General features: G+C 40.6%; 1 protein-coding gene across 3 annotated transcripts in view; it reads left to right on the top strand.

The window, feature by feature from the left end:
- The window catches only part of LOC119737510 (protein MON2 homolog), a 60,123-nt gene that overhangs the window by 35,012 nt on the left and 8,293 nt on the right, over window positions 1-16,818 (top strand). The window contains exons 21-27 of one of the 3 annotated variants that reach the window (XM_038211926.1): window positions 1,360-1,522; window positions 2,873-3,145; window positions 4,609-4,810; window positions 6,283-6,926; window positions 7,569-7,709; window positions 10,102-10,128; window positions 15,172-15,204. In XM_038211926.1, the coding sequence (XP_038067854.1) occupies window positions 1,360-1,522; window positions 2,873-3,145; window positions 4,609-4,810; window positions 6,283-6,926; window positions 7,569-7,709; window positions 10,102-10,128; window positions 15,172-15,204 (1,483 nt within the window). The remainder of the gene's footprint in view (window positions 1-1,359; window positions 1,523-2,872; window positions 3,146-4,608; window positions 4,811-6,282; window positions 6,927-7,568; window positions 7,710-10,101; window positions 10,129-15,171; window positions 15,205-16,818) is intronic. The other 2 variants (XM_038211927.1, XM_038211928.1) reach the window with 2 other exon arrangements.

The raw sequence follows: 16,818 nt of genomic DNA, 5'->3' as shown, positions 1-16,818 counted from the left end.
TCACCGGAGGACGTCTTTTCAATGACTTTTTTATATTACAAATAAGTTTTTGATATTAAAAACATCACAATAAATCGACAGAAAAGGGACAATAATTTTTTATCAGATAGGACTGTGAACTTTTCGGCAAGACACTTGATGAGAAACACCTCCGAAAAGTTACCTTTGATTGCGATATTTATAAATGTCTCAATCAGAACGAAAATAAGAGTCGCATTTTGTGGGATTTTTCGTCATCTTGGGAAGTTAAGTCAGAATCAAGTAAAGTACCATTGGAAAGACTAAATAAAGGAGAATACCACTGTGGAAGACTTTTGAGAGCAAACCCCGATAGAGCCACGTACGTAGCTATTAAATACATACACTACAATGTAAACAAACAGCGCCGTTTGTGCACAAATCTATATAGCAGGCACTACGTGTATATCCCTGTCCCTGTGAATGTATACACGCTTAGAATGTTTTACTGTCCTTGTTTCAAGTCCTTCTAGCTGCTCTCTCTTTTTCTTTCTTTCTTTCTTTTTTCCCCCTAACTCTTCCCCTCCCGTCCCCTACTCCCCTCATTGCTTCTTGCATCCTTCAGTCTTGCCTTGTCAGATTTGTATTTCACTTATTTTGGTTCCTTTTTCTCAATTCATTTTTACGATACTTATATGATATCTAATTGCTTTGTCCATGTGCTTGTATCATTTGTTGGCCGAATAAATAAGTTAATAATGATAATGAGATGAAGCAGCAGGTATCTTAACATGTGACTGTTTTGATCTCAACCACTAATTTGCATCGGGGAGGTGGAATTAATATTCTCATATGTGACCTGTTCTGTCAAAAGCAGACGCTTCTGGGCACAGGTTGCAATTGAGATAGGGCCAAAAAACGCTGTGGGGGTGGTTTTTTTGCGATTTTCAAATTTTTGCATATTTGTAATCCTAAACATGTCTAAAATATACTATAAAAGTTTGAAACCCAAATTTGAACTCTAAATATAGTGTTTTTGATGATTTGTTAAGGTATAACAGTTAAAGAAATCACTGTTTTGTGACGTTCGTGACCATTTTCTCCGTTTTCTACTTTTCGACACAATGAACTTCAAAATAGCATAACTCTGCCCAGGAACGACCGGTTTCAAAAATTAAACCACTTATTAAAAGGAAAAAGAACATATTTTAACAATATGCAAAAATCTCATTTTTGATCTTATGCCCAGAAAAGTCTGATTTTGACAGAACAGGTCACATATATTCTTACAGTTTTTACCTAACTGATATGGCTGCCCGTCATGTTTGTTTAATCAGGTGCCATGTATTAAGTCATTTTTTCTGCATGAGTGTCATGCTTATTGTCCTGTCATTATCATAGCGAGAGTTTGATCAGGACAGCGTTCCAGAGCCTACAGCTGGTGGTGGCAGATTTCCTTCCCATCATGCCTTGCTACTGTCTGCAGATCAGCGTCACCACGGCCGCCAAGTTTGGCCTTCAGCGTGAGGAGCTGAACATCAGCCTGACTGCTGTTGGGCTTCTGGTATGCTTAGATTTAATGAACTTTTCATCAGAAGAAGGGATTTAATCTAAAAGGGGAATCCATCCCCTCCCCCTAAATTTTTTTTTGATATCCTCACCACATTTTGTTTTTCATGTCGAGCCTTAATGAGTTAGTAGTCTGATGTCTTGCGGACATTTTAATGTTTATCCACATTTATCCCATGTTTATCCAAATTGAACATAGTGTTTATACAAAATGTCAAATTTTTCGCCCGGGAGTACCAAAAAAAAAACAAATCTTTGTGTTTTCCATGGACTGTGAATAGGAAAAGAAACTCTATATTTGCACTTATTCACGGTCAACAGTGTTAAATGTTCATGATTATAAAAAAATTCTGATTGAACTAAACTTTCCATTTGCACTGACGAAAATCTACCCCCCCCCCCCAACCCCCCATTCTGTCAGATGACCAATGATCTCATTCTTTTAGGGATAAATAAAAAACTACAGGGTGAGTAAAACAAACAGACGGAAACCCAAATTTCGCCCCCTATTGTTGAAAGATGTTATGCGTGTAGCGCTTTCCAGGTCTAGGATGTTTAAGCCCAATTAATAAGCTTTCTTCAAGTAAAAGAACCATACAGATCACTCATGTGCTTTTCCAGTTACGGAATTTACTAAATAACACAAACATAAATTAAATAAGAGATACCTTTTTGGGACTTTGATCACAAGAACTCATATCAGGAGCTTAATTGATATAACAATGGGACAGGAAACGAACTTCCATGCTCGAACACAAACATAGTTTTATAATTTTGTCAGTGGCATCACATTTATATGAAACCATGTCATATGATGAAAACAGTATCAGAATAATAGTCATTGGCAGCCTCGGTGGGCAACAGCACCCTCATTGGATCTATTTTTGTTGATGCAAATCTGAACGGCATATTGGAATAATGAAAGCTTATTTATTGGGCTTTCACATCCTAGATCTGAAAAGTGCTACATGCAAAACTTCTTTAAAAAAATAGGGGGCGCCATTTGGGTTTCCTTTTTCAGACTCGCCCTGTATTTCCATTCCCCGTACTTTGCAACATCTCCGATTACCTGTACCAAGCTCTGTGAGGTGCATGTTTCCCTCAGCAGTTGATTTTGGGAAATAAGGCCCTCTTGTGGTCACCCGTAGCCCCTTAGGGTGCGTAGAAGTGCACTAGTGACCTCCTTGCTAGTCAATATGTGAATATTATTTTCATTTCACTTGCAGTTGAATACCTGTACCTTAACTGCGACGATCTATAATGGACCTATTTCCTTCGGCTGGATGTGCACTAGTGACTTCATTGCCAGTCAATATATGAATATTATTTTCAATTCCCCCAACAGTGGAACATCTCAGACTACCTGTACCAGAACCGCGACAAGATCCGCGAGGGACTGGAGAAGGAGTCCCAAGACATCGAGGCCCAGCCCGAGGGTTGCGAGCAGCCCGTGCCGCCCTTTGACGCGGTCTGGCTGATGCTGTACTCCCGGCTAGCGGACCTGTGCGTGGACCCACGGCCAGCGGTCCGGAAGAGCGCGGGACAGACGCTGTTCTCTACCATCAGTGCCCACGGGGCATTGCTGAAACTGTCTACATGGCAGATTGTGCTGTGGCAGGTTGGTGGTGTCAAAACAAAATCCTGCATCCTAAAGAATACAAGAGGACAACAAAGTCAATTTTTTTTTTTTCACTCCTATCAGATTTTTAATTTTAAAGATATAGTCCATCATTTGTAATTTGTGCATTTTGTTCGTTTGAAGCAACAAAAGGGTTCAAAATCTAATGACGGATACTGAACAACTAACCTGATGAAGTTTCAGCTCAGCTTCAGCTGTACATTCCGAGAAAAACAGCATTCTAAGATCTCAATTTCAAATCAAAAGTTACTGAATCATGTTTTTGAATTGTTTTGAATTGCAGCTATACGCGACGTAGCGCACTGATCCGACGAATTATAACAACCGCGCGCGCGTGTGCGTCGTTCCAATACTTGTGCGCGCTGCGCTGAATAACAAAACGAACTACTAATTTAAATTTTCCTACGGTGCTTCTTAAGAATCACCGTTGGAAATGCCTTCTTTCGTTGATTACTTCAAAATGACAGCTTCCCAGAAGGAATAATTTCACAGGGAGTTTAGTTCCCTTACTATCTTTCAACCAAGTTTGTTTTTTAACAATAATTACGCCAGTTACTTTTCGGATAGCTGCAAATGATGGACTATACCTTTAAAGGGAATGTACAACATTTGCTTTTGCTGCAATTTTCAGAAATAAATGGATTTCGAGGATTAGTATGTTATAAAAAATATTGTTAAACTGACTTAATTCACGTTTTGGGTTTGTAGATGCTGGAAAAACCAAGAAAACCTATCATATTCTTGTAGTCTGGTTCCCTGACCCCAATTAAGATGAAATGGAGCAATTAAAACACTTTGAGGAATTGTAAGGTCAGAGAATAAGTCTAGCAAGCTTGAACCCCTTTACAGGTGTGTAATCAATTGCAAAGAAAAGTCAGAATAACTAAATATGAAAAAGTAGGAACAGTTTTTGAAAAAAAGCCAGTTTTCTCCAACGCTGGTCGGCCGACCAGCGTTGAAAATGACAGCACACCAGGAGCCACGGTTTTAAAGGATGCTTTATACTGTCATTCCCTAACAATTCAGTAAGGTATTACGTGATAATTTGATCATTCCGTTCTTTGATGTTTACAACTGTTGTATCTTCCCTTTAAAGGTAATGCAACCATTTGATAACATTCAAAACTTGAAACTGCCAAAATATGAATTATTGTTACTCAGATGAGGACAATATTTGCTATTGTGTTCATCCGGGCATTTTAACAAATATCGCTGGTTCCTGATCAATTAAGTGTGTAGAAACGCACAGTTGTCAACCAGTCAACAGAGCGTAGCGCGCGGTATACCAATGATGCGCCGCACAGCAGAGTGTACGCGCACTGTTGTCAACAACCACAAATGGCAGCTTCGAGCAGCGCGAAATTTGTTTCGTTAAGCGAAGAATAAATCGACGATATTTCAGAAATAAAATATGTAACCTTTGTCCTATTTTGCCTCTACAGGTCTTGTTCCCCTTACTGGACAAGGTCAAGAAACTCTCGGGCAGCGCTGCCCAGGAGAAGGTAGAGGGCGTGGTCAGCGGTAACATCCTGATCCACCACTCCCGGGACACGGCCGAGAAGCAGTGGGCGGAGACTAAGGTGCTGAGCCTGGCGGGCGTGGCCAGGGTCTTCAACACGTGGAGGCACGCCCTGCTGGCGTTGGGTCAGTCTTTTGAAGCTCTGAACTTTTTTCCTCAAATACTCCAAAGTTCCCCACAGTGGATTTTGAATGATCGGGCAGTAGTTAGAGGCTTATTCGGAGACAGCCATTTTCTGAGGTGGGCTCGCGCGAGTCACGCTCAGGTAGAACGCACACACTCCGGGCTCCGTCAACCAATATGGTTAACAAAATGTGCGCATACCTTGTCTTTAAAGCTATAGTCCATCATTTGTAATTAGTGCATTTTGTTCGTTTGAAGCAACAAAAGTGTTCAAAATCTAATGAAGGATACTGAACAACTAACCTGATGAAGTTTCAGCTAAGCTTCAGCTGTACATTCCGAGAAAAGCAGCATTCTAAGATCTCAATTTCAAATCAAAAGTTACTGAATCATGTTTTGAATAGTTTTGAATTGCAGCTATACGCGGCGTTGCGCACTGATCCGACGAATTATAACAACCGCGCGCGCGTGTGCGTCGTTCCAATACTTGTGCGCGCTGCGCTGAATAACAAAACGAACTACTAATTTAAATTTTCCTACGGTGCTTCTTAAGAATCACCGTTGGAAATGCCTTCTTTCGTTGATTACTTCAAAATGACAGCTTCCCAGAAAGAATAATTTCACAGGGAGTTTAGTTCCCTTACTATCTTTCAACCAAGTTTTTTTTTCAACAGTAATTACGCCAGTTACTTTTCGGATGGCTGCAAATGATGGACTATAGCTTTAAGAACGCGTGCAGCATGTGCGCGGACGTGGTGCCACCTCAAAATGGCTTCCGATATTCTTCGCCGGATTGGTCTATGGGAGCTTTTTTTGTTTGGAAAGCAATGTTTTGATAAAAAAATGCTAATTAAAAAGTGGTTTATAACTTCATACTATACCTTCACAATTTGCAGTTTTCATGTAATTATTGCGTAAAAAAAATGTCCGGGTACATTATTTTGGTTCTCAAAAATCCAGCCAGTTCAGTGCTGGCCTTTCTTCAGTGAATGCCTTTCATAATAGATACCAGATAATCTGAAAAGTGGCCCAACTTGGACACCTCTAGACTGCGGTGTCCAAATGAGATGGGATAAAGACCATTGTGTAGAGTATTTACTACATCTTCAGACTCTACAGATGAGTTTTGCAAAAGACAGTGCTAGTATTTTTTTAATATTTATGGATTGACTGCTACATTTTTATTAACACACGCTGTATGTAGTGCCAGTGTAACATTGAAAGTTTCTGGTGTTAATGCTATTGCTTTACATGCTGGTGGAAAGATTTGTATGCAAATTAGTAGCTGTGGCATCAGTTGTAAACAAACATCTTTCTTTAAATATTTTCTCAGTAAACAAAACACATTATATAGATTTCCAGTCATATGTTTTGTAAACAATCAAAACCAACAAAAACATCGGTTGATCTTCAGGCAAATGTCAAACTTTACTGGTATCAAACTTCTGACAGTCTTTTACTATTTACACTGTAGGTGACTTTCCCCGAGCGTGGGCCTTACTCCTGGAGCACATCGAGGCCTCGTCCCTGAGCCAGAGCAGCGAGGTCTCCCTAGCAGCCCTCAAGAGCTTTCAAGAGATCCTCCAAATCCAAGCAATCAAGACACCCGTCAAGTCGCAGACCCAGAACGCCAACGGGGTCACGGAGAGCACCGACCTCCCGATACCCGGAGAGGAGAACATTAGCCGAACGAACAACGGCGTCGCTAACTCTGAGAGCAACGGTCAAACAAAATCCGCAAACAGTGAGGTTATCGGAACGGCCAGGTCGACCGAAACGGACCCGGTTTTTGACGACGCAGCGATGTGGGCCACGGCCTGGCGTGTCTGGCACTCCATCGGCCTCTCCAGCACCACCCCTCCCGTCTCCCGCACCGCTCACTCCCTCCCGACCCAGCCCTTCCTGACGGCACTGGTCCAGATCTTCCCGCCGCTGTTTGCGCACATCAAGCCGCGGTTCGTGGCGGCGGATCTGCAGAAGCTGTGCAGCGTGCTGCAGTGCGCCGTGTCCGTGCCGGTGCAGGCGGACGTTTCGGTCTTCATCATCCCGTCGTTGTCGGACACCGATTTGACGCCGCTACAGGAGGCCGTACTTCACTGTCTGTATGTTGTCCAACAGGTAAGATGAACCCAACTTTCAAGGTTATTCGTGAACCACTAAGGATTTTGACTACGTGCACATAGTCAAAACCCTCCGTGGTGGTTCATTTGAAGAAAATTGTAATAAAAAGCTGTATCCTCTCTGAGTGATCCTGTTTGCTTTTTCCCAGGTTCGCAGCATTGCTAATATTGCTAGCATCGTGACTTTTGGGCGTAATCCTTGGCTACATGACACATACAAGTTTATGGATTCTGACTAATGCCCCTTTTTCAAAGACATTGACAAAATCGGGGAAGGGCCAACATAGGGCTGGATAGCTCAGTTGGTAGAGAACGGGAATGGCTTCCCGGAGGTCACAGGTTCAAGCCCCGCTCCAGTCAATTTCATTGATGTATGAAGTTAAATTGCTAACAGATACTTTAAACCTGAGCCTAAAATCTGTACCATTTGCTGGGAATCTTTCAAAATTGCCAAAAGTCCCACCTACCTTTGATGCATGTGACCAAGTTTGACCAATCTACTTTGGTCGCCTGACCAAAACTCTGGATCTAATTGGTCAACGCGCACCGCTTGTTTGACAGGCGAGAAGGGTCCGTCAGGTTAACCAATGTTCTTGTTTTGTTTCTCATTTGTTTATTTTTTGTCCTCCGGGATATCTAGGCCATAGGTGAAGGGTCGGCGTCCATGCAGACCATGTACCCAGCCGTCTTTGACCAGCTGCTGACCTTTGTGACCTACGCGTGCCAAGCGCCCTCGTTTGGCCAGATTGAGACCAAGGTGGTCAAGGCCTCCTCCAAACAGGTGGGTCAAAGGTCATTCTGCTGCATGCGGGAGGGACCTCTCATATAATATAGTCTTGGCCCAAGACTGGAATCGGAAGTTTTGGTTCCGATCCCCAGGGCGAAATCCATATCCAGTCGTAGGACCAAGACGACTCTTACAGGTCCCCCCCCCCCCCAAAAAAAAAACCTCAAAGACACCTCTTTTCACAGCTTATAAAAAAATACATCGCAATTATCGATACATATTTAGAGAGTATATTTCATTAGCTTTTCAACAACAAAAAAATCTTCTCAATCGGGTAAATATCTTTTGAGCTATGGTCAATTGAATACAAGTACCGCTTTTTCATTTTGTCCATGGCGACTGATATTTTGACTGCGCAACAAGAACACGCGCCGAAACTTGCATCCGTGAAAAAGGCTACCAAGTAGAGGGCAGAGACAGAGCAGCACAGCAAATGTCCAAAAAGTTAACCAAACAGTCTTTTTCGGCACTACCATTTCTTCAAAAAGAAGAAATTACAATTGTTGCAAAAAATGAAAAGAAAAAAAAAACAAATAAAGAGAAAAGATGGAAAAATAAAGAAAGCAAAACTACCCTCATCCCAAATCCTAATAAATAACAATTAAAACCACGGACAAAAGGAAAAATTGCCCCATTTTTGATTTGGCGTAACTCAATAAATATTTACCCGATTGGAAAGAATTTTTTGTTGTTGAAAAGCTAATGAACTATTCTCTCCAAATATGTATCGATATTTGTGATGTATTTATTTGTAAGCTGTGAAAAAGAGGGGGCTTTGAGGGTTCGTTTTTTTGGGGGGGGGGACACCCTGTATTTTCCATTTCGGTTCTACTTGTTTCTTTTCTAGTCTAGTGTAAAAAGGCCTTTGTTGTAGGGACAAAACAAGGGACAAAACAAGTGGTATATTATCTTTTGCACTCCCCTTTCCCAACTCTATCTGCAAAACCTTTTCCAAACCTTTGTTGGACATTTCCGTCTCTTTCTCTGTTTTTCCACTTATTCTGTCATTATTTGTGTTTGTTGTTCTTTGTCTTCATCCTTTTCACTTCCTTTGTCCTTCATGTTTTGCAAACTTTCTCATTAAAATGTAGCCTTTGACCCATCAGGCAATCGGCCATTGTTTGGCAGATGAAGCCGTTAAAATCTTGTACTTTCACATTTTATTTCATTATTCCTAGAGTCAGTCTGGTTTTCTGTTGTGTCATTCTCAATTTTTTCATTTCAAATTGTCCGTCATTTGTCATTTCTAAACCGACCCCCTATTTTTCTCTGCTTTTCATAATCAATTTTGTTAACCAAACAAAATTTGTATCCTCCAACTAAACAGAAAGACATGGTCAGGACACAGGATATGATCAGATATAATATTTATATAAGTTTTGTTTTTGGATGAATTTTGCTGATTATCCGTGATCATTTGGTGGGTGAATTATCCATAGCAGAATTTCTTTTCTTTCTTTTTTTTGCAAATTTGTTTTACAACATAGAGAACATTTATTAAAATGTTGTAATTAATTCACCCCACCCCACTCACCCAGCTTAGAGATAAAGTCGGCAATTCCAGTCATAACTTTTTTTGTTTTTTCTTTAGAAGTCAGTTATCTACAGCGTGAGTCAAAATGAAGTTGACCAAGATTGTTGTTTAAAAACAGAACAACAACTGACACTCAAAACCCCAGTGAAGCACATATTAAACAAGCATTCTTTTTTGCTTATCTGAAAAAAAGAATGAAACAAATTGATCATTCCTAAGAGAAGTTATGCCTGTTTTACTGAAAGCACTCATATTTGTAGCTGTCCATGGAATGTTAATGTACACAGCTAAAATGCTTACTTTACATTTGTTTGTTCAAGTATTCTGTGGACAGCTTGCAAAATGAGTACCTTTATTAAAATAGACATAACTCCTCTTAGGAATGATCAATTTGTTTCATTCTTTTTTTTCTAATAAGCAGGAGAGAGTGCTTGTTAAATATATGCTTTACTGAAGTTTTGAGTGTCATCTGTTTGTTTTGAAAAACATCACCAATCCCGGTCAAATTCTTTTTGACCCGCCCTGTAGTATATGAACATGCTACATGGTAGATTGTTAGACGTATCAGTGTCAATTCCTGTCCCTGCCTAAATGCAGTTTTATCTCACATCCGATAAAAATAATAATCTGAAGCCATTTGCGCATCTGTAGTCCATTGTTTGTGTGTGTTCTTTATCGCACACACTTTAGGATGACTCATTAATAGCACTGCTGTAGTTGTAACATTTGAAAGAACCGGTCGCACAAAAGCAGTTCTTGATGAATCAAAAGGTGGTAAACAAAAGGGCAGATTGAGTAACATTAGTCTTATTTTGTTTGCATCCCTGCTATACGCTCACGGGTCATCTGTAGTTTGATCGGGCAATCTTTGAGTGGAAGGTAGTGTATTCTTTTTCTTTCGCCAATCGCAACGTCATTTCAGATCATGAATCTTTCTGCACACTGCCAGTGTCATTTGTATCCATTTGTTTCGTGGGGTTCTTTTGTTTGTGGGGGGGGGGGGGAGGTTATTGTTTTTTGGGGTCATTGTGTGTGTTTTTCTGTCACAAGTTTCATTGCACTGCTAAGCATGCATGTATGTTAAGCACAAACAAAGTTTGCGTCACCAAAGCAGGTTACCAGCCAATATTTTAATGTGATGTATACTGCTTGTGAGTGGTTTCCAGCTATTTTTGTGGTCATGCTTAAAATCGGCTATTAAATAAAAAAAACATGTTTAGCATCCTGTCTTTTTGAAAAAAGGAAGCGGGAGGCCCTTTTTTTCCTTTCCAAAATGGCCGCCCAACCGGGCTATTTTTAAGATTGCTGCCATTTTTTTTTTAAATGGCCGCCATTGGACTCATTAAATGCAACCGACAAAGAAGCCAAAATGATGTCACTGTTAAAAAAAATTTAAAAATCAGTTTAAAAAAAATGAAAAAAAAAAGTAGGCGGCCTCCAAAAAGGAAGCGGGCGGGGAAGCTAAACATGTTTTTTTTTATTTGGCTTTTAAGCATTTTTTTCCTGCTCGCCGCTCCACCAGGGGACCAAAAAAATCTGTAATCCAAGTTTAAAAAGAAAAGCATCCTTAGCGCCTCCAAGAAGAGTGTGCTAAAAGGCTCAAATGTGGGGTGTTCTGGCAAACTCAGACGGGCACAAGCAGAAGTGGGGGATTTTCTTCGATTTCTGGATTGATCAATAAAGAAATAGTATAATAAATCATGGAATAAAAGTGTTTTCATGGAAAAACAATGGCATCTATCATTTTTTACAAATACAAAACTCACAACTTTTAAGGCTTTTTCTCAGTATTTCACTTTTTGACATGTCGATAAATCCAAACTTTTTAAACTGCCATCTCCGATTGAAGTGCAACCAACAGTATTGCTTTCCCATAGAGCTATGTTAAATTACTAGAGCGCTAACTTGACGTACAAAGTAATGCCAGCTGGGCGCATCCATGTTTGTGCACAAACCTATGGAAAGCTCAAACTTTTGTACGGCTTTTGTACGGCTATTTGCATATCTGCATTTGTATTCCATACCGGTGCGTCATCGAAGCCGAAACGCCCAAAACTGAAATGCACGATCAGCAAATGAGCATGCCATTTTGCTCTACGCAAACAGCGCAACGTGTGCGCGTTCCTCCACTGCAGATGCTTTTCACCGGGACGTTTTTTTAATCGTCATGACGCGCTTAAGTTGTTTGCGTATCTTCTACTTGCGCGTTGCATTTAGAATACACTTTTAAAATTCAATCCATTTATTTTGATTGTGTTCTACAAACACGCACATGAATTCAAAATGTCTGCGCCCAGAGCGGCTTCAAAGCGTCTCCGCGCGCAAGAATGAAGAGTTAGCGCTCTAGTAATTTAATATAGCTCTATGGGCTTTCCTAATACCCACAAACCCTCATTTCAACCTCTGCCCAGTTTATTCTTATTTTGCCAGAACGCCTCACAATTCAGCAACTGATTCTGGGGAGGGGGACTCAAAACTTGAATGCAATGTTTCACTAGGAACACATGCTGTTCCCGCAATGGGCTCCATGCGCAAACAAGAGGGGGCACTTTTTGACCAATTTTGAGAGCCCCATGGGTGGGATGGGACAACCACGTGCGCAGACTGGTTTGCGCACGTAAGTCGCGAAGTACGTACAACTAGTTTTAGGCCACAAAAAAAGTCTCCGGTTTCTGGTATGGAGCCTGCCCAAAAAGTGGTGCGGCGACGCGGCTTTTTTGTTTTTTACCTGTTTTTTTTGGCTTCAAATGTCGGCGGATGACTGCAAAATGGTGCCCGACTAAACTTAGTGCAAATATATGGGAGTCCAGAGAGGCCACATAAAGCTTATTCTCGATCATAACCCCATCTAAAAACACGTTAAAATTGTGCAGCAGCAGGATTCCAGTCAAACCAGTGAGTTTGGTGGTTTTGAGACATCATCTTTCATTGAAAAAAAAAATTTTCATTTTGCCGACGCGCATGGCTACGGCGACGCGCATGCATACCAGAAACCGGAGACTTTTTTTTTGGGCCTAAGGCGCGAAGTACGCACAACTAGTTTAACTCTGAATGTACACACAGCCAAAGTGGCTTGGCGTGGGTGTCAGGCGTCATGGGCAATGCGCCTGTCTCTCCCAGTGGTCTCTTGAGCCCAACTCTCCTTTTATTACCGTCGAGCGTCGAGGGGGGTACTTGTGCACGGAGCCCATTGCTTTGCTTTGGAACAGCAGCCGCCAATTTCTTAAAGCTGTTCAACACAAAAAGTCGGCATTTCACATTTTGCACAAGGTTGTGTTGCCGTGTTTGCTTAAAAGTCACTCATTTGTTTGGATGTCCGGTATGTCATGCTTGAATTTGTTGACTTGTGGTGGAGTAACATTAATCATTTTGTTCTCAAGATTTACAGCTATGACAATCACAAATGAGCAGATAAAAAAAGTCACTCATTTGTTTGGATGCCCGATATGTCATACTTGAATTTGTTGACTTATGGTGGAGTAATATTAATCATTTTTTTTCTCAAGATTTACAGCTATGACAATCACAAATGAGCAGATATACCCGTACTATAACAGTGAGAAAAAACTCCACTTGACATTGTTGTCTCAACATGAGTTTTCAGATATACAGAGTATAAAATTTGAAGTATAAAATTTGAAACGCAATATTCAATAAGCCCTGTTGTATATTTTGCCAGTTAGAATTTGATCAAGTTTGATTATGAACGATGGTAGGAGGTTAGCCATGCTAAGAATAACTTCCACGGAACTATTTGGGACTACCAAGGTTGATCACATCGTTGGTTATCCAAAGCCTCTCATATATATGCCAAGATACAACAGGGGGCTAGCACTATTTTAAAATTTCGTAGTGACATTTGGCAGCATATGTAGTTAACTTTAGATCAATGACACCTTACTAGACAGATGGACGATGGGTCATAAATTGACCACTAGACTACATGGTCCTTGAAAAAATCGGCTCCAGTTTTTCATGTTTCATCAATGTCTCATTCAAACTAGAAGATTTCTCCTTTATGCATTTGTCAGAGGAATAATTTGGCTCACATTGTCATGTTTGCTTCCATCAACGTTTGCTTTCTAACGTTCGCAAACAACATTTGCATCTTGATGTGTTTCTGCTTTTGATTGGTTCAGTTTCAGTGCTTGTTAATGTTCTGGTTGGATGTTGCAGAATTTATTTTAAATGTGGTGAAATGTGGCTTTTTTGTAGTTTCGTGATTGAACAAAAAGTGTGAATGAATTTCTTTATTTTATTTTATTTTTTCCAGTTTTTTTTACAACGTGTTAGTTGTGGTGTCAAAAGTAATCCTCCCTGCATTTTTGCTGTTCGGTATTTATCACAAAGCTGTTTTTTTTCCAATATTGCAATTGTCATGGAAACCACCGTTTTCATTCTTTTCTTGAAAACAGTTTGTACAGTTTCCATAAAATTTCTAGATACCGGAGCTTTAACCCTAACTCCCTAGGCCCTTTTGCTAGGATGTAGCATCAATCCTGCAAAATCCCCCATTATTTCTTGAATGTTAAGGGAGGAAGGGTGATCACTGCCTGAATCCTGCAAAATCCTGCGGCAGTGGCTGTCAATATGTTGAGGCTTGGCTAGTGATATCCTGGAGCAGTGCAGAGGATTTCAAGCATAATCCAGGCTTATATTTATGCATGGCTGAGCATAAACAACACAAGGTCCGGCCCAAGACCTTGACAAAATGCATCCTACGAAATCAGTAACGCACTTTTGCCATGTAACCTCAATCTTCCAAATTCCTCCTCTTTGGCAAAGAGGATTTTGAAGGATTCAGGGCGGTTAGGGTTAAAGAAATCAGCTCTTCCGTAGTTTGTTGCCTGGCACAGTTTCATTGGAGCCCACAAGACTCCATCTTTCTGAATGATTGGAACAAAATGCATCATAAAAGGAATTACGCACTTGTCCCATGCACATTCACTGCTCATATCAAATTGATCACTGCCATAGAACTATATTAAATTACGAGAGCGCTGACTCATGTACAAAGTGATGCCTGCTGGGCGCATCCGTGTTTGTGCACAAACCTATGGGAAACTCGAAATTGTATACATCTTTTGTACGGCTATTTGCACATCTACATTTGCATATCTGCATTTGTATTCCATACAGGTGCGTTATCGAAGCTGAAATGCACGATCAGCTAATGAGCGTGTCATGTTGCGCCACGCAAACTCATCGCAAACAGCACAGTGCGTGCGTGAGTCCGCTGAGGATGCTTTTTGCCGTGCTGTGTTTTGAACCGTCATGACGCGCTTAAGTTGTTTGCCTATGTTCTACTTCCGCGTTGCATTTAGAGTACACTTTCAAAATTCACTCCATCTAATTTCATTGTGTTCTACAAACACGCACATGATTTCAAAATGTCTGCACCCAGGACGGCTTCAAAGCGTCTCGGCGCGCAAGAATGAGGAGTTAGCGCTCTAGTAATTTAACATAGCTCTATGGTCACAGCTCAGCTATCAAGCATTTTCAGCGCAAGATTCGCATACCAGTTACTTTCCATTACATGCCTTGCATTGTGAATATTTCAAGAATGTATTCAGATTTTTTTATTTTTTTTATTTTTTTTTCCCTTAATTTTTTAATGTTGTTTTGGTGTTGGCGTTGTTTTTAAAGTTTTGGGCAAAGCATGCATTCACTTCAGGAATTCTGTGGGCATTTTACTTAAGTACTTAATTCTTGAATTAATATGCCGAAGACTAATACTTCTTGTCCAAGAGTGGTGCGTTGAGCATGTTTTTTTCTTTTTTCTTCTTTGATCGTAATTCTCTGTTTTCTGAAATGCTTCAATGCTTCAAAGCTTCTTCTTTTTTTTGAACAAAAAAATTTGATAAATTGTAATTTATGGGATTTGTTTATTTTCTCTTTATCTGTCGTTACGTAAACCTGCAGGAGAAATGGGAAAATTATAGAGGCACTGCTCAGGTATGTTACCATGGAAACCCTACCCAAACCCAGCCCCCCAAAAATCTGAAATTCAAACTGAATAAACCTTATGATCTCTGTTGTCTGCTGTTAAACTTCAATCTTTTGTAACCCTTACATAAAAATAACTTTAAAAATGAAATTTTGGTGTTTTCTGCATTAAATACAATGTCTCCTCAACCCTACATGTACATGTAGCCTGAATATCAACTGTTATCCACAGAGCCAAATCCTGTATAACGTCTGAAACCTCCTGACATTCAAATTTATGCAAGTCGCGCGCCAGCCAATCAGAGTCCACTTTACTAAATCGTGACGTCATTTCATTCCCAAATCAGGACTTAATGGTTTGATTGGTCAATTCGAATGCAGTGCTTTGTAATACAACAACTACTGGCCCCATATCACGTAACATGATACAGAGCGAGTGACTCAGGGTTTTTTTAATCCATTGTCTATGTGACGCGCAACAGGTGAATGACCGAAGACTCGATGTAGAAAGAGCCCGCTGATTGGTCAAAATCTTGGAGGTCAAGAGGCGGGGTCTTGCCTAATTAATCAGCAAATCTGTTCACACGTAAAAGACCACGGCATTCGCCATGGTCTAGAACATAGACTACCTCAACCCCCACCCCTGAAAAAAACTTGGGAATTCAGAAACCCAGGGACCCCCTTTTGAAAATCTATGATGTGTAGTGCCTATTAAAATCACAACCTCATTTTCACATCTCTCATCAAAACATACATTTGTGTCCATGTACATGTATGTCTTTTGATGCCTACAGTTCACATTCTAAATTTCTTGGCCTTTTTATCCGCGGGATAGCAGCTCAACAAGTCATCATGTCTCTCAATTAGTCTGTTAGTTAGTAACAAACATTGACATTTTCTATTGCTCCGACATATTTCAATAGATTTCAACCAAGCTTTGTCAAAAGTATCAGGGTGCAGACCAGTAAATCGGTCCGAAATTGCCTACGCCGGCCAAATCACGATTTGCATGCCCTCAAAATCTTCAGTATTTGAGCATGCTGTGGGCCATGAACTTGAGGGTTTGTAAAAAATATGGGTGGAAGCCGTGCACAGGACTGGGAGCTTGCAGTTCTGTGTAATTTGGATGTAATTTGGACCCTAAAAGCGCTCTATTTTGCAATGGAGTGTAGGCATCGTTTTTCAAAATGGCTTCAGGACTATTTTCAGGGGTGATCATCTTCAGATGGAAATTACTCCTAAAAGTCATCAGTTGACCCCCGAAAATTGAAAAGAAAATGAAAGATGATGAAATAAACTTTAATTTGATGTGTGTCTCGAACACCTTGGAGAGTTGTGAGTATTTTTCCCGAATTTTTTAAGTGGGAGCATTTACCATTGGGGTCTATGGAAGTTTATTTACTGGTCTGCTACCATCACTAGCCCAGCGCCAACATGTCACATTACCAAACTCGGGTCAAAGGTCATCATGGGTCACTAGGGTTAGGGTTAAAACACTACTCCTTCCAGAAATTACATGGCACAATCACGTGACTCGTGCATGGATACGAATTCGTTGGTCCGCAGCTTCCGAGATATTTCCGATTGCGCTTGTTTTCCATATATATCTTGTTGTTCCCATCA

Source organism: Patiria miniata, unplaced genomic scaffold (assembly GCF_015706575.1).
Source record: "Patiria miniata isolate m_02_andy unplaced genomic scaffold, ASM1570657v1 HiC_scaffold_3, whole genome shotgun sequence".
NCBI lineage: Eukaryota > Metazoa > Echinodermata > Asteroidea > Valvatida > Asterinidae > Patiria > Patiria miniata.
Note: the sequence above shows the minus strand (reverse complement) of the source record. Positions and strands in the feature narration are given on the sequence as shown.